Here is a 25,856-nt window from a genome sequence, read left to right on the forward strand (position 1 = left end):
AGTCTTGTCAGCTTTGGGGCTAGCAGCAGGTGGTACATGCATGTGGCTGGGATTCCCTCAATTGATGGGGCTCTCAGACACAGGGCAGCACTTGGTTATACATTCAATTAATGGCATGATTAGAACAAGCTACAGTCGTATTGCACATTTTTGGTGAAATAACTGTAGCCTATTGCTTCTTTTATTATGCCATTAATTGGCTGAACATGTAGCTGGGTCACAACTTTCAGGTGTGATTACCTGGTTAATTATAACTTGTAGAGGGGGCCTGAGTGACAGAAATTTGCCAAAAGTTTAATGCTTAGAGTATCAACATTAAACTTTTTTGTTAGTGCTTTTGTTCCATTCTCCTAATTTAGGGTCTCCTTTAATCAACTTTATGGCTTTTTCTACTGCTTGACTTTGCATTACATATTTCATGCTTGTTCTTCCTGTGGCATTCTTGATGTCCATGAAAGTTTACAAGAGCAAATATTCATCAGGGATTTCCATTATGGCTTTGGAAAAGGTATCTTGTGTCCATATGCTAAATGGTGTAGATCTGTCAAAGAACTATATTGTTTTGTAAGAGCAACATGGAGCCACATGAAGTAAAAGAGTTTTATGTGACATAAAAACTAGAATATTATTGCTGTTGAGCTTCTTTAAAATCAAAATATAAACATTAGCAATGTTTTTAAAGTACTGCCTTTGTAAAGGAGTGATTGACTATCTAAAGGCATCATAATATATCATTTTTAACATTCTCAGCTCCATTGAGGATATGGGCTTCTCCTATCTATGATAAATTTGGCTTTTGACAGAACAGTAATGATCAATATTACTAAATAATAATTCTGATATTTTTAGAGGGCAAGAGAATTATTGATTCAGGCTGATTACATATTATGCAGTATCTTCTAAGTACAGAGTGTTTCAAGTGCTGTGCACAGTAATTCCAACTGCAAATACAATTAGCAATTATGTGCTAAACCTAATTACTGTATTTGGGTATAGTTGATTATATAGTTCAGTGTATTTCATTTCCAAAAAGGTTATTGTACCACTTGTCCAGTAAAACTCGAGACTATTTTTTCCTGAAGTAGTAAAGCCAAAAGGAGAATTTTATGTCATCATAATTTCACTTGTGATATTTTTATAGGCTTTGTATTAACAATTTCTTACCATTATAATTTAACAATTGAGTTCCTGTACTATAAGAGAATATTGGTTTTGTTTTATTTTATTCTTTTTTTTTCTTTTGCTAAATCCTGTAGGATTTCTTTCGTGCAGAATTCTAATAATTGAAAATTAACTGACCATTTGAAAAGAGAAGTAAAAATATATAAAAATAGGTATATAGTACATAGGGCCAATCTCCCTCCCAGCTAAGTGTTCCTGGCAAAATAATCCTACTAGTTTGAGAGTTGAATATGACTTGACTTTTCTTTGCAGTACTAGGGCAGAAATGATGTTTTGGTTAAAGTAAAACTTTATTGTAGAAATATAATGAGTTTATGGAGTTTTTCCATTGACTTCAGTGAGAGCCGGATTGCAGCCAATATTTCCAGAAAATATTGTATTGCTAAACAAACCTACTCCAGATGGCACTTCAAATTGTACTGTGTCACACAGAGAGAAACATACACGCTTAAGAATTTTAGAAGTGTTGTAGTACGTTGGCTAGTAAACTTGTTAATAAAAACAATTCTTGCTTTCAGGTATACTGTCTGACATATTTGGATGAATTATTCATCCACTATTTTGAAAATGGAATAAAATTCCAAAGCAAAAGAACTTAATAAAAGAAAAACTACTAGCTATAACTTGAATGCAGCATGTATTTCAGCAATTTAGAATTAGCAGTACTAACTCTACTTTCACTTCCACTTTAGTATTGTGACTATGTCCTTTAGTTGTAGGGAGGTTTTGTAATAGGCCTGAAATGTATGGCAGTGTGCATATCATTGTTCGTTACTGCACTGTCTGAACTCAGATGTTCACATCCTAATCATTTTCAGCTTCATATTTGGATTTTTTTCCCTTGTCTCTTATCAGCTTTCGCAACTAAAATTTTAATTTGTTTTGGTCTTCTAGAAAATGTTGGATGTGTGTTTTTAGCAAGTAGTAATTCCATTGAGAAGTGGGACTGTCTGGCTGTTTTCAAACTAGGCTTAATGTAACTTACAATAATTATTAGACCTATCTTGTTGTTTGGCCAAAAGGAGAACGTAGGCAACAGTATTGTTCCAAAGATTGCTATGTTTGGTTTGTTGCTTTCTTTTGACATGGCTTTATAAAGCTGAGATACCTAAAGAGCCAATGCACTACATAAAATTAGTTTTCCCTCGCTTTGCGTTCATAAAGTTGTACCTCTTATGGACATGGACCATTCTGACAGCTGTTTCTATTAAATTCTGTGCCTGTGAATTTCTTGTTGAAATTCTCAGCACTTTTAGTTGTCATTGTAACCTTCCATGTTCAGGCAGATGTTTCACAACATACACTTAGCTGGCAACCATGAAACCTAAAATTGTTCAAACTCTTTGCTACAATAATAGATTCAGAGGCACATATTCAAGTAAGTAATATATATATCTCAAACTAGAAAAATATAAATTATTATATACATGATTAATATCCTCTTCTGTTTTTATCTTACCAGAAATATATATGTATGTGTGTGTGTGTGCCTGTGTGTGTGTGTATATATGTGTGTATATATATACACACATGCACACACACATGTGCATGCACACACACACACAGCCCAGCCAGTGTGTGTGTATACACACACACACACACACACACATATGTATATGTATTTATTTAACATTGTTGGAGGTTAAATTACTTTTTGTTTGACATTCTCTAGGAAGACAATGAGATCTTTTTCACAACTGTGTTTCTTCTGCCTGCTGCACAATATGGCTGATACTGCTCACAGTTCAAGACCAATCTGTTAAAGTCATGCATGAGTGTTATGCTGCACAGAGTTGTAGAAAGGACAGGATTGTAATGGATCTTTATAATGGTTAGATGCTCTTTTGAAGAACTATTCAACTGGTTTGAATATGGGCTTCTGTGTGATACAAATAAATATTTTAGAAGAGGTTTGAAATTGGTAGTAGGAAGGGGTAGGAGTGGCTCTTTTAACCTAAGCTACATACAGGCATTGTTTCTCCTGAGAGAGTTGCTTTTCCAAGAAAAAACGTAAGTGTACAGATGTTCAGCATTTTTCTCCCAGAGGAAAAATGACTTCTCCAAGATAAAAATAAACCTGGGAACAATCTGGGTTAAATAAGTCCTGGGAGATTTCCTCCTGGGAAAGCAAATGTCTGCAGGCATTCCTAGTCAGAAGAAAAGAGTAGAAATTAGTACTCTTAACTTGGCATAGGGAAGGACATTTAGCTTTTCTGTGTATTGACAAAATATGGTGGCTGTTTAGATGCTGTGATTCCCTACAACTATGCTGGTGGGAAGAAAGAAGAAGAGGGGAAAGAAAAGAGAAGACAAAAAGAGGCTGGAGTTGGATACTAGGTTTGAAAGAATGAAGGCTCAGTCAAATTGTGTCCTGTACAATGTCTCAGAGAGAGCCTGTGACAGAATGGGGTTAAATTCCCATCACCTGAGTCCTAGTCCAGTGCCTTGAAACATGAACACCTCCTCTTCCTCCTCCTCTGAGGTCTGTGCATTCATATGTGTTCCGCATATAAGGTTAAGCACATCTTTCCTCTCCTGCTCTGGGTAATTCAGTTTTAAAAGGGAAATCCTTCCCCCCCCCCCAACTTTTTTTTTAAGTTTAAAAGGTCTTTCTGTGATTTAGGGCATTGCAGAACCAACTGTATATTTAACCTGGCAAACTGTATAAAGAATCAAAATCTGATCGCTAAAGTACAATGGGAAATACAGAACTCAACATTCAAATGTGTACAGTTTGGCAACACACATTTCCCATCCACACACAGAAGTTATCATACAAGTTTCCATTAATGCACATGCACCTTTTTAAAATTTAAACTAGCATTTTAAATGGTACATATACTTACCCAGAAGTCATTTAGGCCAGTCACTCCTTAGAAAATACTACCTTTTGGCCTTCACTCATTTTTTTGGAACAAATTTTCTGTGGCAAAGACCACATCAAGTCAAAATGTTTTTTAACATTATAGATTCCTGTTTGAAATATCTGGGTTTATCTGATGAAAGCTGTGTAACTGTTTGCATATCTAATAATGCTAATATACAAAACCCCACTGAACCCTTAAAAGGGTCTCCTGGCACCTTAGGGAGCTCTGGTACCTTGGTTGAGAATCACTGATGTAAGCCTTCAGAATAGAAGCAGAGTTTTATACTATTGGTGACTCACTCCACTAAAAGGCAATGTACTTATAGACAAGTTGCAGAGTCACAAAAAAGTATTTTTTTTATGCTAAGCATCCAGTTAATCTTCAAAAATGTCCAGTGGCGTGAAAATTGAGTGCGGAAATAGAATCATACACCTAAGAATGTCCGAATCTTTAGTACCGAATGAACATTTGGTAAATATAGTGTAGTCACAAGTATGGGGGAGGGAGACAGAGAGTCAGACTGACAAGTATTTCTCAGTCTTGGAAATCTTGTTACTACAGATAATTATTGTAGTAAATGGGTTCTTGGCCTCAGAGCTAGTTTGCTATAGAAAAGTCCTGTATGTGTGGATTTAGTCTTGGTCCAGCCTAGACAGTATATGCTACTGCAAGTTGCTGATTTGGTAAAAAGAAATTCCAGAAAGAGAGTGTTTTTTTTGAGAGGCTAGTGACTAGCTGAAAAGTGCTCACATACTGGTATGGCATATATTAAACTAAGGGGAGTATTTGAAAAATGTCTTCCAGTTGAAAGTAACAAAGCTTTTGTTTGCAGTCTAGAACTTGGTGACTTGACATTCCAGTTTCAGTGAGGCCCGAAAATTGTGTTAGCGTGATTTTTGTGTTTTGTTTTGTTTAAAAAAATTTAAAGATAGAATTCTGGGCATGCATAAGCAGAAGTGTTCAGCCTCAACAAAGTTCTCCATGTTCATACGCAATCAGTGCCTGCTGCCTTTGAAACATCCTGTTCTGCTGCTGTAGACATACCTTTGTGGTGGTGGATCCTTAAATGGTGAAAGGAAGTCAGAGGATTCATATGCTGTCATGCATGGCACTTACTTGGGAATTTATGTAGACTAACAGAAGGGACTCTTTGCTGTAGAGCTTCTCTGTGACAAAAGTTCCAGGGAGATGGATATATGCTTTTTTTCCCTAGGATTATATGCTTTTCATACAGAATGAAGAAGACAGGGTTTTTTTGATAAGGGGAAGGGGTGTTTTGTTTTTCTTTTTGTTTCTTGTTGTTAGTTTTTATAGGAGGTCCAGAGATGCAAGACCTGCATGAAGATGGAGCTAGCATTCAGGAAATATACCTTCCATCTAGTCTTCCCCCCAACAACAGTTTTCAGGGTTTGGGGGTTGCATCTTTTCCCATACATCTTTCTATCTGATAGATTCAGACCTACCATCTGAGTGCATTGATTTAGAAAAAATTCCATAGGGGCTCCCTTGCATATGATAAATATGCTTGTCGGGGTATTGCATCTAAAATATTGTAAGAAAGACTTAGGTGAAACTGGGTGCATCTATATGTGACTCCATGTCGCTGTAGCAATGTGCTACATGGAGAGCTGGAGACTTCACAAACTGCTCCTTCAGGTTTCTTTTTAAAGATGAATTGATGTCAGTTCCTGAAAAGAGTTACTTGCACCTTCTCTGCCGCTAAATTAGGGTTCCATCATAGTGGCTGCTAAAAGGGCGAAGAGAGTTTAAAGGGGTAGAAAAGATACTTGTAGTGACTGCAGGATTTATATTCCAAAAACACACAATTATTTTACTTCTGTACTCTTTGAATAGACTTTCAAAAGTGTGTTGATTCAAATAATTGTTTTCTTTCAAAATAGCAGAACTTGAATAATGCCAATTAAATAAGAGACTGGCATTACACCTACAGAATTGCATTGTAATTTATACGGTAACTCAGTAGTATTAAAATGGTTGAAATTAGAAATTCATCATCAGCAACAACAACAAAAAACCACACTTTTGAATAATAGTAGATAGATATATTTCCTTGTCCTCAGCTTCATTGTCCCCTAGTTTTCCCTTTTTTGTTCCTTCCATTGTTTTCGGCCCTATACTGAAAAGACCTGTTGTTCTAGTGGGAGAAGACTGAATTAAACTGTCTTTGAGACTTTGGGGGCCACCCATGCAGTCCCCAGATTGTTTCAAAGAGACATCACATTCCAGCTGTGTATTCCCACCCCTTTATCAATTTTGACTCAGAGAGCAAAGAATTATACTTTCTGTCCATTTGTAAGGTATATAGTAACAGCTACAGCTATCTGACTGAAATGAGTTTGGTTTGGGATTTTCTGAACTGGTGCAACACTACAAAATGAAATGTCAAAATAGTTTATATGTCTTTATTTTTGATGTAAGGCCAGATTGTGTATGTGCATGAAAGAAAGGGGAAGATCCATGTAGCAGCTAGACACAATTGCAGGAGCTACAAAAGTGAAGAGGAACAGAGTCTCAAACAATAGAGAATGTTACATCATGCTAAAGCATGATATAATAGGGCCATGTTCCTCCTGCCTGGCCAGGGCCTGCTAAAAAGGATTAACCCCAGAGTTTGAATATACAACAAATATTTCCTGAGGATCACCAAACCACATTTCTGTTGGACTATTATGGGGAATGAGTTCTGCAGATTAAAGATGGTCAGGTTATTCTAACAATGGAAATGTTAGAAATGTCTTTGGCTGGTATTGAAAATCAAACTTCAAGCATATTTTGACAGCATAAATCCTACAGTATACCTTGCCCCCTGTGAGAACATATGTGTAAATAGACTCTATAAAAACTAGCTCTCAAAATTTGGATGGTTTTTAAATTTTTTCAGAGCTTAGTACTTGCATACTGACCAAGTATGCAAGCTTTTAGTATGATAAGTGGAAGGAGGGGAGGGTATAAAGGGAGAGAATGGGAAAATTAAAAAAGCAACAAAACTCTACAATATAGATGTAAGACTATTATAAAAAATCAGGTAATCTCCCCAGCCCTTACTCAAGTTTAATTCATTATTATTTCAGGGAAAATTAAGAAAAAAAACATAGACTTATATACCAGGTAGTGTTTATAGTGTTGCTCTGGAGCTTCCTTTGGTAGACTTGGTTCTTAGGAAATCAAAAGGAGTTTTTGATTTAGAAGGTAAACCAGGTACAAGTTTCTTATGACACTTACAACACAGCTCCATGCTCTGCACTGTAGCCTGAAAGTTATGGTCATATTACAAGGTTCAACAATAAGCCGTATGCAGTTCCTAGGCATAATATGGCAGGAACATATTTCAAGCCTTTATGTTTTGCTTTCTTTAGAAGACTGGCTCAAACTCAAAAAATATTTTTCAAAAGCTAACAAATCTCAACTTTTCACTGTTTCAGTTTTAACAAAGTGTTTTTTGTTGTCCTGCACCTTTCAAGTCCGGGGCTCTTGTGTGGAAATAAAAACAATGAGCAAAGAAATAATAAGCATTGTACGTTTGCTCTTCTGTGAAAGATTTCTTTGTAGTAGGTAACTGTAGGGGAACTGTGGTGAAAGCTACTCCTTGTGACTTAGCTTCAAGGTAATTCCCTGCGCTGTATATTTTCTGCAAAGTGATGCATCCTTGGAATCCTAAGCAGGAGATGGAAGCTCCAGCTAGCGAGAGATTTTTGCTCTTCAGATGCATTCCCTAAGGAGCCTTGCAAGCTGAAAACTGTTGGAATTAGTGCCAGCATGGATTTATTTTATTGTATGAACAGGGATGAACAAATATTTATTGTAGCGGATGGCCCAGTGGACTACCAAAGTGAGCCATTTAGTAGACTGGAGCATGTTTTGTGGCCTATATAATTCATTTTAGCTTTCTAAACACCTCTGGCACTGCTTATCTAAGAGACAATGAAATATTTCACTCTGAATTCCTTTGAATGAAGTAGCTGTTAATGTTTTGCCATTTTTGAGTGAGCTAGTTGTAATCTTTCTTTTGAATGCCTTCTAATATATACATATTCTTATATGTATTTTATACATTTATATAGTAGTTTTTCTCTTCAAGGAACCAGAAATACTTCACTTATATGTAAGTATTTCTTCTTGAACCAATGAACAGTATTCACTTCTGGAATGGAACTTGACAGCTTTTTTTACTAGGACATGCTATAGCAGAACCATACACAGCAATTTAGGACAAGAAGGGATAAAGAATAGAGCATACATGTGAAATGAGCAAACCATGCAAAAACCTTTTTTCATTTTTTCCTTGTAAAATGTTTTTAAACAGGATCAATGCTTTATTTAAAATGCTCTTCTAAACAGCAGCAGAATAAGACACAATATATTTATTTACAGGGCATGTATGCCCAAGTTTCCCAGACAGTACTTTTGCCAGTATCATGCAGGCAGTATTCGACCCCAAAACTCCCTTTAGCTTTTTCTCAGGGTCACACTACAAGAGTTTCACTGGTTATCCCAGGGGTTTTCTTGATGCCTTCTCCATGTGCTTTTGTGATGTTGCTGTTCTTTTTCTCTTATATGTAGGGACTTAATTCATGGCAAGACAAAGAAATTGTTATGGCTTGGTCATGGCAGGAAGAGCTGATTTCATGGGCATTTTCCATCAGCCCCACCTCTTGCCTCTGGTTGGTGGAGAGGCCCCGAGGGCGGATGGTGATGAGGGTATGACAGCCATCTTGGCTGCTGGCTGCTCTTCATGCTGCCCCACCACCTGGTGCCTTCCCTTCTTGGGCTGCAAGGCAGGAAGGACCAGTGGCTTCTATAGGGGAGCCAGTATTTTATTTTTGTTACTTTTTTTTAAAATTTCTTTTGCAGATAGTTGCAGATTTCACAGTTTCCATGACATCACAAATTGAGTTGGTCCCTACTTATATGTATGCTGTCCTAGGCCAGGAGACAGCAATGCAATCTGGAGCACAGGATGTCAACAGGAATTCAGGAAGAAGGATTTATAGACTAGGAAACCAAGAGCCATAAGCAAAGCCTGGGACACTAGGATCAGAGTCAAGCATTTACCACAAGTGAGGTAGCTGAGATCAAAGCTAGGTATCTATCTGGTTGCCCAGGTGTCAAGCCAAGGCTCAAGACAAGGTCATGGTCTGTGTAGCAGTTGATCAAGGTCAGGAGTCCAAGATAGCAACACTTAAATGTTATTGATGGGACATGCATCTTCCTACATGAAGTGGGAATATTTTATAGCCCTTCTGTAAGAGACTTGTGGCTCTTATCAGGTCATGTGGTCACCCACTGGTAACTCATGGGAGGGCCCAGATGAGGCTGGGGCTGATGGTTGGAGAACTACTTGCCAGGTAGTGCTGAAGCTTACATTTTTTCCTGTAGGTACAAAAATATGGGTTTGAATCCCTGGGGTCCTGACATACCCAGCCCCAGCACACAGTATGCAGACCCCTGCATTTGCATTTAAACTCCATGGTCTGAAAAAGTTACAGCTTTATTTTCATGTTATGCAGTGTTGGTTTGCTTTTTCTTTTCCAGTTACAAATTCAACTGGTTTAACTTCCTTCCAGCTCTCTGGTATTCCTTTATTGTTCCCAGTATTGTACTACTTTTGTTTTCTAATGGCTCCCGGTATCACCCTTTCACTCCTGGTTCAGTTTTTTTCTACCTCTCCGAGCAAACAGTTTGTATTTACTATTCATTATGGAGTGTTTTTGTTATTTAACTCAGCCTATCTACCTCTTTCTTAGGCTTAAGGAAAAGCAGCATCTCACAACTATACAGCTTGTCTAGTAACAAATATCACAAAAAATCCTTGCCTGCCTTACACTTCCTGGATCATCATGGCTACAAAACACTACAATCTTCTACCCTATGTAAAGGCATCAACACTGCTGGAGTTTTTTCCATCTGAGTGACAAGTTGCACCTCCAGATTCTTGAATCTAAAGACCTATTTCAGGGTTGGATGGCCGGTCCTGAAGATAAACTTCCTTTTATACAAATAATGACCAATATGTTCTATAGATATAACGGCTGCCAACATTTCCATTCAGGTGGTGCAATAATTTTTCTCTCCATAAAATTAAACTGATGCAGTAATAAGCCTTTCTCCACTCAAGTCCTTTTTCTTCTTGTCCCTAAATCCATCAATACTTGCTCTGTGAAAGGGAGTTTGAAAAAAAAATCACAGCCAAACGCAGTTCTCTGAGACTTTTTCAGCTTTCTGCCAACCTGTGGGAGTGTTTAAAATGCTGACAAACTTACGAAATAATTATTCAATGATAGAAGCAAAGTCCTGAAATACTTTAAATATTTGCAAATGTCTAAGGGCCGTGTTATATGTTAATTTTGGGCAGCTCCTGGAGCTCTTAACACCTGGATTGTCTACATATTAACACCAGAAACTAGTTTTAAGCACTTATTATGCAGCAAAACGTTACACCAACCAGTGCAGGATTATTTCTGATCCATGCTCCCCAGCTCATGTTACACTAAGGTGTAGCCATTCTAGGTTAAAACTTAGTATAAACAACCCACCTTCTTCCTTCCCCCCGCCCAACCCCACTGGCCTGGATTGGACCCTCTACCCCTCTCATGCTCCATAGTTTCATAGTAGCTAGGGTAAGGAGGGACCTGAACAGATCGTTCTAGCCTGACCCCCTGCCACAGGCAGGAATGAATGTCTGGGGTCACAAGACCCCAGACAGGTGATTGTCCAACCTCCTCTTGAATATGCCCAAGGTAGGGGCGAGGACCACTTCCCTGGGAAGTTGGTTCCAGATTTTGGCCACCCTAACTGTAAAATATTGCCTTCTGATCTCTAACCTAAACCTATTCTCCATCAGCTTATTACCATTGTTCCTCGTCACCCCAGGTGGTGTTGGGGAGAAAAAGACTCTGCCAATTTGCTGTTGATCTCCCCTGACAAATTTGTAGGCAGCCACCAGGTCTCCCCTCAGCCTCCTCTTGCTGAGGTTGAACAGGTTCAAGTCCCTCAGTCTCTCCTCATACGGCCTATCCTGCTGCCCTCTCACCAAGTGGGTGGCCCTCCTCTGAACCCTCTCCAGGCTGGCCACATCCCTTTTGAAGTGCGGTGCCCAGTACTGGACACAATACTCCAACTGCGGCCTGACCAAAGTCGCATAGAGGGGCAGTATCATTTCTCTGGACTGGCTTGAGATGCACCTTTGGATGCATGACAAGGTATGGCTGGCTTTGCTGGCTGCGGTCTGGCTTTGGGGGCTCATGTTCATCTTGGAGTCAGTAAGGACTCTGAGATCCCTTTCCGCCTCTGTGCTTTCAAGAAGGGAACTCCCCAGCCTGTATTTATGCTGTGGATTCCTTCTCCCAAGGTGCAGTACCCTGCATTTATCTATGTTGAACCTCAGCCTATTCTCATCTGCCCACTTTTGTAGTCTGTCTAAATCTATTTGCAGCCTCTTTCTCCCTTCAAGTGTGTCCACCTCGCCCCACATCTTAGTGTCATCAGCAAACTTGGACAGCGTGCTTTCCACCCCCTCATCCAAGTCACTGATGAAGATGTTAAACAGTGCAGGCTTGAGGACCGAGCCCTGGGGTACCCCACTGCTCACATCTTGCCAGGTTGAGTACAACCCATCCACCACTACTCTCTGGGTGCACCCCATCAGCCAATTTTTTTACCTACCCCACTGTGTAGGCATCAATGCCACAGTCACTTAATTTATTGATGAGAATGGGGTGAGAGACAGCGTCAAAGGCCTTCTTAAAGTCTAGAAAGACTACATCCATGGTAGTGGACATCATCCAAGGATTTAGTGACTTGGTCATAAAAGGCAATCAGGTTGGTCAGGCAGGACCTGCCTTTGATGAACCCATGCTGATTGCCCCTGAGCATGATCTCCCCTGCTGGCCCCCCACAGATGTGCTCCTTGATGATTCTCTCCAAGATCTTTTCGAGCACCAAGGTGAGGCTTACAGGCCTGTAGTTACTCGGGTCCTCCTTCCTCCCTTTCTTGAAAATTGGGACCACATTAGTCAGTTTCCAATCCCCTGGCACGTGGCCAGGTGACCACGAATGCTCATACAGCTGGGCCAAGGGTTCCACGATGACCCCTGCCAGCTCCCTCAACACCTTTGGGTGGAGGGCATCTGGACCTGCAGATTTAAAGATGTCTAGCCCTTCCAGAAGATCCCTAACTACATCTGCACTGACTGAAGGCCTGACAGAGTTATCCCTGAGATTGTCCCTACCTCTGGTAGGTGGGATGTCCTGGTCCCTATTCAAGAAAACAGAGGCAAAGAAACTGTTAAAACTATCAGCTTTCTTGTCTGGCGTGGCCACAAGATTACCATTTGCGTCTTGCAGGGGCCCTACATTGCCTGGTGCCCTCTTCTTGCTCCCAATGTACTTGAAAAAGGACTGTTTGTTGTCCTTAATCCTGCACTCTAGCCCGAGTTCCATCTCTACCTTGGCCTTCCTAATAGCCCTCCTACATTCACAGGCCGAGGAGGAGTACTCCTCCTTGGTGATAGCTCCTCTCTTCCATTGGTTGTACGCCCCCCTCTTAGTCCTCAGGCATTGCTGAATGCTGTTGGTGAGCCAAGGGGATTTCTGAGCACTCTTATACCACTTGCTTCTCTTGAGGACTGTTATCCTTTGGGTCTGGAGGATCGCCCCCTTGAGGTATGACCATCCCCCATGGACTCCCATCTCCTCTACCTTCTGGGCCCTCAGTGCCTCCCCCACTAGTCTCCTAAGCTCATTGAAGTTGGCCTTTCTGAAGTCAAGGGCTCCACAGCACCAGTGGTTCTCAACTGGGAGTGCTGCCACACTCAAAGTGTTGGGGGGGGTGCCATAACTCTAAAATGTTGAGAACCATTAGTCTAGAGTATTAGCCAGCTCTCCAGTCTCAGTTTCCTAATACAAGAATTTCACTGTTGTTAGTTGTATGCCTAAGGTAGGGTACCTCTTTTCATTTTTTTTTTTTTACTTTATTTGTTTCATCATTCTTATTTTTTTAATAAAATAGAAATGTAAGTGAAGTTTATGGACTAGTGGAAGGTTCAGTTATGCCCTTATCATAGAGTCATTGAGAAGTAAGGTTGGACAGGACCTCCATAGGTTATCTAGCCCAACTTCTTGTCTGAATCAGGATGATCCCTATCTAAACCATCCTTTTCAAACCCTTTTAGCAAAACTATAGACAACCTGACACAACCACAAGACATAAAACCCTAATCTGTCACAGGTAAAGCAGGGAGACCATGGTGACTAATGTCCTGCTGCTGCAAAGGTTGTTAAAATATTCTCAAGAGATCCAAGGAAGAGGGCCATTGTCCCTGCTACAGAGGAAGGAAAAAATGTACTTTCCATATTAATCTGACCATGGGGTGAAATTCCTTCCTAACCCCAAATATGTCAATCAGTCTAACCCTGAGCAGAGGGGTAACACCCTCTAACCAGAAACCTCCTGTTTTGATTATAGGCATACCTCAATAATAATCCCCAGTTTTGGCTGCTGCCAACACCCAGTGCTTCTGAGGAAGGCTTTGAAAAACCAAAAAACAAAACTCCATCCTGCCCCTTGTGGCAACCAGCAAAGTCCAGAAGTATGGGTGATACCCAGAATAGCTGCGCCTAGATCATCTGTGGCCAATGCCTGTCCAACCTCGTCTTGAACACCTCCAATGACAGAGTCCACAACTTCTCTACACAGTCTGTTCCACTGCCTCACTGTTCAAACAGTGAAGAAGGTTTTCCTGATAGCTGATCCATACTTACTTTGCTGCAACTTCAAGCCAACAGTCTGTATCCTACGCTACAACAAAAGAGAAAACGTGTTTTCCTTTTTCTTTCTGTCGGCTCTTCAATCAAGTATTTGATGACTTATCATCTTCCATTTTGAGTGTCTTTTTTGGTGGGAAGGAATAGCTGGGAGCATATGAGATGATACATTTTTGTCAAGAAAAAAGGGAGTTTCAGCAGTCATATGACTGTTTGTGAATTCATTTTAAAATTTCTTACCCAAACTTTTTTTTTTTTTATTTTGGAGGGAGTGGGCTGGATTAAACAAATTGCCAGATCAGGAGATATAGGTAGAATTACCGCTGCCCAATTCTTTTTAAAACTCCCAGGAGAGTTTTCTAATCAACAGGCTGTGAAGTATTCTGGGGTGTATTAAAGCAGTTCCATGAGTATTCATAAAAGGGAGAGAAAGAGCAGCTCTTTAGCATCGTTGTTATGGGTCATGCCTGAGAAAGGGGACACAAGTTTAAATACCTGCCCCAATAAATATTTATGTATATAGATATATATATTTTTAAAAGCTCCAGCAGGAAAGATGGAGACAACCACCCCCAAAATATCTTATACTTTATTTAAAAAAAAAAAAAAGTTGTAGCTTCTTCTGGAAAAGAAATGTTTTGAAACTAGATTAGCAGGATGCCAGAGGATGTGTAGTCTCCTGTTTATCCAGAAACCAGGTGGTTGTGTAGGTGATGTTGTTCTGAATCTCCCTCAGGCTGCAAAGGGAATTGAACCTTTCATATCCTGTGAGTGCTCTAATCAGTAGGCTGTTGGAAAAATGGAAGCTACTATGTTTTTAAGTGAATAAAATCTTTCCTGGAAAAAAATAGTTACCCAGCTATATTTGTGGTACATTTCTTCAATGACTTGTAATGCCTCTCCTCTCTTTGCTGAATGATGTAGTAACTGTTTAATGGGTCGGCTTCCTCCAGCATCAATCTTGTGCTGGACTACTGAAGTTGAACATATAGTTTTGCTGGATCAGCAGAACAACTCTTGATTTCTAACCAGAACTGTGTCTCAGATCTCTCTGCTGGTCTTCATTTAAATGCATATTGCTGTGACAGAAAAGTCCAAATGAAACTGGGAGCTTACTTTCCCCCAGCATTTCCTAGATTAACTGTGTTACTTTTTGCAGCTAAGGTTACCTTTTCATTGTCTGCTGCTTATCTGAAATGTTCACGTCCACAAGAACATTAGTAGCTAAACTTCTCCTGAGACCCTTAATCTTAAAGCAAATCTCAACCACTCCTTCCTTTGCTGGTAAGCATCTGCGTATTATTGTGGTTTCTGCCCATAAAGGTAAAACAACTTATTCACTGCAAGTCAATAGTCTACAAATATCTATAACTATATCATCTATATCTATATCTATTTTCACACAGGCTATGTCCTTAAAGGGAGTTTCAACAAATTGAATTTCCTGGAATTTATTAGACAATGAAACCCAAATTGATTATTAGCTAACCTGCTACCTTAACTATCTAGACTTTGCATTTGAATTCCAAATGTCTAGTTTGCAAATCTATTTTTCTCTTTTTGTGTGGGTTCACGATTCAAAGTCAGTCACATTTTAAGACCAATGCATGCGATTATTCAATTTTGAATTTCCTATTCCTCAGCTTTTTCAGTATGTCTGGTCTGATACCTGTTAAATTTAAGCTAGCATCTCCCATTCCTGTGCATTTCACAGACATTATTTCACACTGAACTTCCATTATTATTAATTAACTACCCTGATCTGACCAAAAACTATTGGGAATGACCTCTCACCTCTATCAGTTTGTTGGATTCCAACTCTAATTATACCAACAGTACTTTTATCCCCCCCCCCCTCCCCCCCGGGTACTCACAATTAATAGAACTACCTTCCTAAGGGCAACTTTCCTTATTTTGCAAGTAAAACTTTTTTCCTGGCTATTCCAGACATCATGAACCTGATTAGAATTGCTCCTTTCACTACCCATATTATTAACAGGACTATACTTATTGCATTCATGGCAACCCGCTTTCAACTTCTTTAGTAGTGGCTTTTTAGTCTTTTGATGAACTTTTTTGTGAAGTAGCAAGTTTGCTGTCCATATATTATGGAAACACAAGTTTCCATAATTCATTTGTCAGTTCTTGGGGAGGTCTCTTCTTTCCTACATTTTGTAATAGTTAGGTAGACCCTGACTACCCCTAGTTGCTGCCTGATTCCATATAACAGTGAGGTTTTGTACTAGAGGTGGGTAAAGTTGGTTAGTCTCTTTTCAGGAAGTAAGTTCTGCAGCATCATCAAAGTTGAGCTATTCAAGCTGGCTACTATACATCTATCCTTTCTGTTTGTTTTACTGGGTGTATCTACACATGGACTTTACTGTGAAGTTGACTAATTAGCTCTGCAGTAAAGCCTCACAGTTTACATGTGTGCTGGTATTAGGGCACTGTAAATTAATTAACTTTGCCATAGGATAGTACTGTTGGGGCTAATATTATCCTATGGCAAAGTAATTTATTGACTGACAATGTAGACAGTGATAGGGACTGGCAGGGGCATGAGGGAATTAGGCAATAGTTTCTTTGGTTACATTTCAAGCCTTTTTTCAGGCAGCACTCTACACAAATGTATTCTTTCTCAACTTTATGCCTCAGACTTTCTTAACTAAATTATGCTGCAAAATAATCTGTCTGTCTGTAGGATATCCCAACATCCTAGAGAGAAAACATCTTTATCCTATTGCCAATCTAGTGTGTAGTGGATGCTTATAAAGTATCAGATAGAATTTAAGGTGTCAAGATTGACTACTTTAAGCCTAAATGGCCTGGTACCTCCTTATCTGAAAGTTGGTTTCTCTCTTTTTATCATACTGCCATAAGTGGGAGTATACAGTGTTTTATATAAACTGTTATATATTGAAGTGTTATGAAAGTAGGCCTTCAGCTTCGAACCTCACTGCTCCCTGTTATTCTGAAATTTCCCAAGTTCCTTGACTTTCAGGAGATGAAGCAAGGTTCTTTGTCATCTTTGGCTGTGTGTAATGGGAAGAGTTTGGAAATATTTAGTTGGTTCTTTTCTATGGGTTATGGGTTACTGTTTGGGGTAGCATGGCTGATCGTGTAGTATGGTGGAAATCTGTTTTAGAATTGAAATTTTAAGGATTTGCCAAGGAACATCAATGGCAAAGGACAGATGCTGAGATGTACATACAGTTAAATAAACAAATTTAAAAACAAGTGTATTCCATTTTTTATATTGTTAAGCAAAGGATTTCACTACAACCAATAAGCCACCTCTTCAAAAAAAATGCTGATGTCATCACAGTTTGTTGAGTAAATTTCTATTTAACCACTTTTTTAAAAAGTATATTTCAATATATTAAAAAACCTGTAAATTGATATCTGCTGTTTTCCACAAGTCATGTGCACCACTTTTATTTCTACTCTGTATCGTACCCTGTAAAGGTGAGACCTAATGATGTGAGTAGTTCAATTCAATCCATGTCTATTTAGCCCTTTAGGCTGCCAATGAAAGGCTGTCAATGAAAGTAGTGGGGTTTCTGTGGGGTTTCTGTGATGTGGAAACTAGGAACTGAGCTGTGATCACTGTTACACTGCAGAGAGGCAACTAATCATCTGTCATATATGAAGGGCTTTAGACCTTTAGGGAGTTTTTACACATGCTCTGAAGATGCAGGGGAATGGGGGAGGAGGGCGCTTTAATTAAACCAGCTTCAAGAGCCACTCTAATTAAAGCTCTCACATTCTCTCATGTATTAGTGTCCCCATACTTCAAAATGTCAGCGGGGGCACTTTAAATAAAGCTCCTTTGATGAACTTTAGTTAAAGTGCCTCCACCACCATTTTGAAGTTCTGGGATGCTGATGCATGAGACATGGAGGCTGGCTGGAAAGTGCTAATTAGCACTTCCCATCAGACTCAATTAATTACTGTACATCAAAGCAGCGTCTCTGCATGTGTACAGGGCTCCCTTAGATAACTGCTGGCTTAAGCTCCTAAATTGAACAATGCTTATAGGTGAAAGATTCCATAGCCTATCATTGATTTCCTGACTAAGGTTATTTGCTAAACCATACATGATATATTGTATACAGAAGTGCTGGTCTTGGGTGTGCATGAATGTGTGTGTATAAAATATATGGAATTTTGTTTAAAAAAAAAATCTCAGGAAAATCTGCCAGAAGGCATTGTTGTTTTCACAAAGTCTTCATTGTTTGTTTGAGGGGTTTTCTTTCTTTGTAAAGTGAGTCAGTATTTAGGCCAAATTGCAAAGTTTAATTGATAAAATAAAAAAAATTTTTGAATTATTGAGTAAATAAAAATCTTCCAAATGATTTAAAAAAAATGGCTAACTAAAGGAAAACCAAAATGTATATAGATATGTTTATAGAAATTGAACTTCAGCTAAAAACGTTTGTATCAGTAAGGCCTCAAAATGCTATTTTTACTTTTGTTTTTTTATGACAGGAGAGCCACCATTCTTGAAAGACAAACTTTACAATAGAAATATGGATATAGCCTGAAATTAGAACATCATAATTCTATCACGATTCCATAATGTTATATGGTTTAATTTTAAAAAATGGAACTTTGAAGTTTGGATTAATTATGAATGTATATTCCTCATCAATTTAAATGTTGCATTTATGTGTTAAGACTACAGTATCATATAGAGACCTTCTTGAAGTAAATAATATACAGAGCTCAGGTAGATCACCTTTGCTGTTGGAAGGAAATGAATAGAAATACTGAGAGGAAAACTGTAAGAATCTCCTTTTTTAGTTTCTACCAAATAATTTCAGTGCTATATGTTGGCCTCTTTTGATATATTCCTAATTCCCAGTTTTAAAAATTCCGGAAGAGCTGGAGGAAGCAAAGATCACTTGTTCACAGCCCTTGTATCTGTTTTATAGGCTCATTGTAGCCTGTTGTTATTGTAGGATCCAGAGAAGCCTTGATACACAGATCTCTATCCCTTGCTGTAGCGGCTCCCAGATGCTTTTTATCTTTCAATTTCTCACAAATATAGAAATTCCAGAAGGAATTCATGGAAAAGTAGTATGGCTGTATTTCCTATTCTAAGTAATCATTGAATAGCTACTGAGAAAGTGGGAGAAAATATGAAATAGTATGTCTTCACACTCCATAATGTGGATTTTTTCGGAGGCGGGGGAATAAAAATGGAGTTGGGGGTGGGGAGAAGGAAGGAGAAAGGAGAAGGTTGTGAAAGGAAGGGACTGCTTCTATCTCTTACATAGTGTAGATAATATTTACATAGACATCTCCCTCAGGTGTGGATTTCTCTGAAACTATATTTGCTTATTTAGATTTTAAAAACTCCACAGCAAAGTACCATAGCATGGAGTGCTGTTATATACATTTAAATAGCACAGTAAGGCATGGTAATAAAAGGTCTGTTTAAATCAAATATGAATCCAAAGTATAAAGGTTTAATTTAGTCCCCAGTGCCTGAGAGGGAATATAGAGCAGTTTCAGGAAAAATTAGATTTTCTTTCAGTTTTTCCAAGAAAATATTTGCAGGTCTGTAAAAGAATTGTATTTTTTTTCATAGATCAAATTAGTTTAATATAACTTTCTCCCATTCTATGATACCTAGCTAGTTTAAGGCAAACAATCTACTTTTCGTATTGTGCAAATATACACATGATGATGATAAATGATAGCATATAGAATGTAATGACTAATAATGAAATACCTTCTTCATACATATTTTATATGTTGCAAGGAAGATAGCAATATCAGTTGTCAGAGATACCTTTTATTGAGGCCTCCACCATGTTATGAGTAAAATCTAAGGTAATAAATTCATCCTATTGTCTTTGAGAGATGAGGATTAGATCCTCAGTATGTTATATGAAAAACTAGTGGCACACAATATCTTTCACTGCCAATGAGGCCTCAGTTTCTATTCCACCCATTTGGCCTCAAAGGGCCTGTTGACACTGAATTGTACAGGTTTCAGGATTGCCACCATAAAAGCCATATGTACATACTCAGTCACATACCGCACACTGTATGGATGAAAAATGTTATCTAGCCACTGAGTAGCATGTATATATGAACATGAAAAAGAATAGATTCATAGATTCATAGATGTTAGGGTCAGAAGGGACCTCAATAGATCATTGAGTCCGACCCCCTGCGTAGGCAGGAAAAAGTGCTGGGTTCAGATGACCCTAGCCAGATGCTTATCTAACCTCCTCTTGAAGACCCCCAGGGTAGAGGAGTGCACTACTTCCCTTAGGAGCCCATTCCAGACCTTGGGCACTAAAACTGTGAAGAAGTTCCTCCTAACATCCAGTCTAAATCTGCTCCCTGTTAGCTTATGGCCATTATTTCTTGTGACCCCCCAGGGGTGCCTTGGTGAGTACAGCCTCGACAATTCCCTTCTGTGCCCCCATGATGAATTTATAGGCAGCCACAAGATCGCCTCTCAACCTTCTCTTGCGGAGGCTGAAGAGGTCCAGGTGCCCCAGTCTCTCCTCATAGGGCTTGGCCTGCAAGCCCTTAACCATACGAGTGGCCCTTCCCTGGACCCTCTCCAGGTTATCCACATCCCTCTTGAAGTGTGGTGCCCAAAATTGCATGCAGTATTCCAACTGCGGTCTGACCAGTGCCCGATAGAGGGGCAATATCACCTCCTTGGCTCTATTTGTCATGCACCTGCTGATGCACAATAAAGTTCAGTTACTTTTCTGAAGACTTCATCACACTGACGACTCATGTTCATCTTGGAGTCCGCTTTCCACTTCCATGCTACCAAGCAGGTCATTTCCTAGGCAGTAGGTGTGCTGGACATTTTCCCTCCCTAGGTACAGCATTTTGCATTTCTCCTTGTTAAACTGCATTCTATTGTTTTGTGCCCATATGTCCAACCTGTCCAGGTCTGCCTGTAGTTGTTCCCTGCCCTCTGGTGTGTCCACTTCTCCCCACAGTTTTGTATCATCTGCAAACTTGGACAGAGTACACTTCACTCCCTCGTCCAAGTCACTGATGAAGACATTAAAGAATATCGGTCCAAGGACTGAGCCCTGTGGGAGCCCACTACCCACGTCCATCCAGGTTGATACTGACCTATCCACCACCACTCTCTGGGTTCAACCCTCTAGCGAATTTGCCACCCACCGGACTGTGTAATCATCCAAGTCACAGCCTCTTAACTTGTTTACCAGTATGGGGTGAGATACCATATCGAAGGCCTTACTGAGGTCTAAGTAGACGATGTCAACCCCTCCTCCTGTGTCCAGGTGTTTTGTAACCTGGTTGTAAAAAGAGACTAGATTAGTCAGGCATGATCTACCTGCTACGAACCCATGCTGGTTTCCCCTCAGCATAATTTGTCCTGCTGGCCTCTTGCATATATGAGCCTTAATAATCTTTTCAAAGACTTTGCCAAGGATGGAGGTGAGACTGACTGGCCTATAGTTGCCTGGATCCTCCTTCCTCCCCTTCTTGAAAATATGGACCACATTGGCCCTTTTCCAGTCCTCCGGGACCTGGCCCGTGCATCATGAGTGTTCAAATACTCCTGCCAGTGGCTGTGCAATGACATCAGCCAGTGCCTTCAGTACCCTCAGATGGAGCTCATCCGGGCCTGCCGACTTAAATGCATCCAGTTCTTCCAAGTGACTCTACAATATCTCAGGGTCAATGCTTGGTAGCCTGGTGTCCTGCTGTTGTCTCTCTACAATCCCATTGTGAGACTTGTCTAGCCCCTTGTTTAGGAACACTCAGGCAAAGAACTCATTGAGGAGTTCAGCCTTGTCCCCACTGTCCGTCACCAATTGCTTTTGCCCATTCAGTAGCGGTCCTATTCCACCCTGGGCCTTTCTTTTGCTCCCAATAATATTGATCCTAGCTGTATCCCAAGTGTGTCCCTATAAGTAACTACATTTTTTTTATAACATGTGCTGTCTGCAAAGCATGAGCAAATGGGTAGGGCTGTTTTAATGAAGATCACTCTGAGCATTAGATGGCAGAGCATAGATGGGTACTAAGGGATAATTAAATGATGTTAAGACATTTGAGTCTTGAAGTGCAGTTGTTTTCCACTCTGACTGAGCCCCTGTGAAACTGTTAATATATCTACTTTTTAAACATGAATTTCAGTTTTAAGCACTAGGAGAGGAAATGGAGAAATGACTTCTTGCCTGTAGCTTAGTGGCCAGGGCACGTGCCTAGGAAATGAGGGGGATATGAGTGCTAGGTATCAGTGGAGCTGACGGCATTTGAATTAGCATCTCTTTTTTCCCAGAAAAATGCTGTTCATGCTGGGCTGTGAGTTAGATGGAGCATGACTAGCACAGTGAATAGATTACAAGTTGGAAGAGAACCCTAGGCTCTGACTCCTGCTTCTAAAGATAGTTATGCATTATATCCATTGATTAATACATGCAAAATGAATAAATACGGATGGGAGCAAGAAGCAGAACATAGGGCTCTGTCCCTTCCAAGAGAGGGTCCTTTTCTTTGGTCTACAGAATTATATTCCACCTTAGGTACTCCATTTGCCCATGATTCTTGCATTACTTTTTGTCCAGTGATCCAACTTCAAAAGAAGGGATAAAGAATACCCTAGCCCGTAGCCTGGATGTTAGGACACTTCTAGAAACCTGAACTAACCATAGGCTACTGAACAAAAAGCAGATGGCTCCACTTTCTTGAGATGATTTGGATCCCAAGATAGTGGAAGAGAATCAAGTCAAATGCCTGAGGGGTGGGAGTTAACCCCCTCATTCTTAGATTTCTTATCAGCAGTCTGTAGGTAGCTCAGTACCTACGTTCTCTGTAGATACACTAGGCAGTTGTCTGAGAGAATGGGAAAGATAAGCACCTCCCCATGGCAAAACAGCATATCTAAGATGAGATGAATATTTCTGGGCAAGTGGTTATGTAAACATATAGGTTTAATGGATTCTTAGCCCTAACGTATGTGCCATGATACAAGTTTGCACAAAAGAGCACATCTTGCTTGATAACATTGAAATGAGCTGTTATTTTAGAGATGGTCTACTTTTACTCTGTCATTTTCAATAATGTTAAATAACGTGATGTTTAGTGTTGGTCACAGACCAATGGTCTGTAAACCGTGCGGGCACTGTCATACTAATATAAACCAAAAGATTTTTGAGGAATTTCCATGCATGTAATTCCACTGGAAAAACAAACAAAGTAATCCAAAATGTTTTATAGAATATAAAAGAAGAATGAAACAGCAGGAGTCAAGTGTTTATTGAATAGGCCATTTTGGTGCCTTTGGTGCTGCTTAAATGTGTTTCCTTAATTGTATAATTAAAGAAGAGAAATTAACTCGGTTAGTAGTCTGATGTGGATTTTGTGAGAATGTTCCACAGTGCTGTAATGAACTGAAACTGTGTATATAAACCTGATAGATTAGTCATGAGAAGAGTAGTCTGATTACAAACTATTAGTCTGGGATGTTGCGTTAATTGAATTAGAATAATTATATATATACTTTAGAGTGGAAAGTCATAGCTCCATGATAATGCAAAAGGAAGATTTGTCTGCATCCCTGAAGGTAATCCTAACTCAGGCCTGCTTAGTGTCTATTAATATTAAAGAAGAAGAAAGAAGTATGACAAGAAAGCACTGGAGTACATAAAAAGTGCAGATTTCCATATCCACACTGTAGCATATATGCATGAGGAGAGAATGAAATTCAAATACTCTAATAAGCTACTCTTTTTGCAAGATCACATTCTTGTTTTGATAATTTTCCTTTCCTCTGTCCTTTGTATATTCTTTAAGGCCTTATTCGATTACAAGAGCTCATCAAGGCTCCATCGCGGTACAACCTGAGACTAAAAATCCGTCAGTTACCGGCTGACACAAAGGATGCAAAGCCTTTACTAAAGGAGATGAAAAGAGGCAAGGAGTTCCATGTAATCTTTGACTGCAGTCATGAGATGGCAGCAGGCATTTTAAAACAGGTAATCAACACCTCACTTCAGATGGCCTAATCTTCTTCATCCCTAATAAATAAAAGGAACACTCAGTCTTGATGAACTTTAACAGTCCAGGGATTGTGTGTCAGTTTTTCTGAGGACTTTATGGAAAATTGACTAAACCCTCTTGAGATACTTTGATATGAAACTTTCATGAAAGCAGCTTTCTTTTCATTTTTGTAGGAATTATATTCATCTCTGTATAAGGAGACAAATCTATTTTCCAACATACTTTTTTATCTAGGGAAACACATTTGGTGTTATCTAATGATGAATACACTATTGATTGTACAATCATGCATTGGCACTTGAACAGAAATTTGAAATATTTATTTGGTGTTATTTTGCAAATGAACAATTTTAACTATGATTTCTAATTTTACTGTATTTCATATATAACAAGATTTCCAATGGCATGTTTAAATAATAGAAGACATACTGAGTTGACAAACCACCAGCGTACGTTTGTCAATTAAGCATCACTTTTCCATATGAGATAAGCATACAAATATGTTCTACTAAGAAAATTGCTCATATTGTTAATTCCCCTTAAACATTTTCCTAGGGGCAAATTTTCTGTGCCTTCTAGCTATGAATGCAAAGGACACTGAGCAGAGTCAAATTGCTTCATTTCCACTGTATCCATGTAGGAGAGGATGAGGGTGCAGTAGTATCTCCTGACTGACTTCATTATTGTTCTGTATCTTCAGTGAATGAGGAATTAGTTACCCCAATGGTGCTTCTTCTTACACCTAATTTAACTGAGCTGAACTTGGTGGTGAGACTTCAGTATTAGAAGGAAAATGTGGTAATATTATTAGCTTGTTCATATTAATGAATTTGAAGTAATAATTGGGTTTGGAAAGATAATTGAAACAAAAAGGACAAAACATATATTACTAATATGCAATTTTAATAACAATATTAATGCACCTTTATTTTTACACCATTCATTTTAATAGACTGATTGCATTTTTCTGGACACCAGTACAAATTCTGTGTATTTAGGGTAGTTTTTCAATCATCAACTAAGAGCTCTCACATTTAAAGACACTATGATATTACTGGAACTAGGGAGCACCCACTGAAACTAGAAGGCGATGGACTTAAAACTAACAAGAGTAAAGATTTATTTTATGCAACACATAGTTAATTTGTGGAATTCATTGCCACAGGAGGTGGGGGAGACAGATATCATAGCTCTGCTCAAAAAGGGACTAAATAAATTCCTGGATGATAGATATATTACTGGCTATTGAACAGAATGGTTGGAGATGTTTCTTCTGGCATCTGTTAACCAATAATGCTGGGTGTCAGGGAGGATACTGAATAGGGGATCACTCTAGAGCGATCCAGTTCAATGATTTACATCTATAACATCCATTTCTGCCACTGTTGGAGATCAGAATTCTGGGCTCACCGTTGGAGAGCAGAATGCTAGACTACATGGACTATTGGTCTGACCCATTATGGCACTTCTTATATTCTTAATGCATTTTAACTCACCAGTGCTAAGCGCTAATTATGTTCTCTCTGTCCCTCTCTCACTCACAGACACAAAAATCCCTCTTTTTATCTTGAATTTATTCAGATACTTTTTGTGTTCACAATAAGTTTACATTTTCTTCCACTATTGAAAAGAGCACATTTGTTCATATTCTCATCTATGTACAAGCCAGTCTTATATTAGCAGTCTCATAACAATCACTGAATGCATGTTTAATTATTCAAACACCTTAAAATGTAGGTGCAAAATATGTATTAATGGTGTTGACAGCCAATAACTTTAACAATAAATCCATCAAGCTGCATTATTTATAATGCACCTAATAGTACTTAGGTGAAAAGCAAACTGGGTTTTTCACAGTATCCAGCATCAGCAAAAACAAATATGTGCTAGAGGGAACAAAATGTTAAACATATCCAGGCTCCCCTTTCCACTCTTTCTCTCCCATGTTCCTGCCAAAAACTGTTCTTGCATTTACATAATAGGAGGTAAATATTCTATTATTTCCTA

The 25,856-nt window shown here is 39.1% G+C and overlaps 1 protein-coding gene across 1 annotated transcript in view; it reads left to right on the top strand.

Annotated features, from left to right (window-relative positions):
- Nucleotides 1-25,856, top strand: part of GRIK2 (glutamate ionotropic receptor kainate type subunit 2) — a 687,728-nt gene that overhangs the window by 228,745 nt on the left and 433,127 nt on the right. Inside the window, exon 5 of the mRNA XM_014611075.3 lies at nucleotides 23,643-23,824. Within this exon, the coding sequence (XP_014466561.1) occupies nucleotides 23,643-23,824 (182 nt within the window). The remainder of the gene's footprint in view (nucleotides 1-23,642; nucleotides 23,825-25,856) is intronic.

This window comes from Alligator mississippiensis, chromosome 1 (assembly GCF_030867095.1).
Source record: "Alligator mississippiensis isolate rAllMis1 chromosome 1, rAllMis1, whole genome shotgun sequence".
NCBI classification, from domain to species: Eukaryota; Metazoa; Chordata; order Crocodylia; family Alligatoridae; genus Alligator; species Alligator mississippiensis.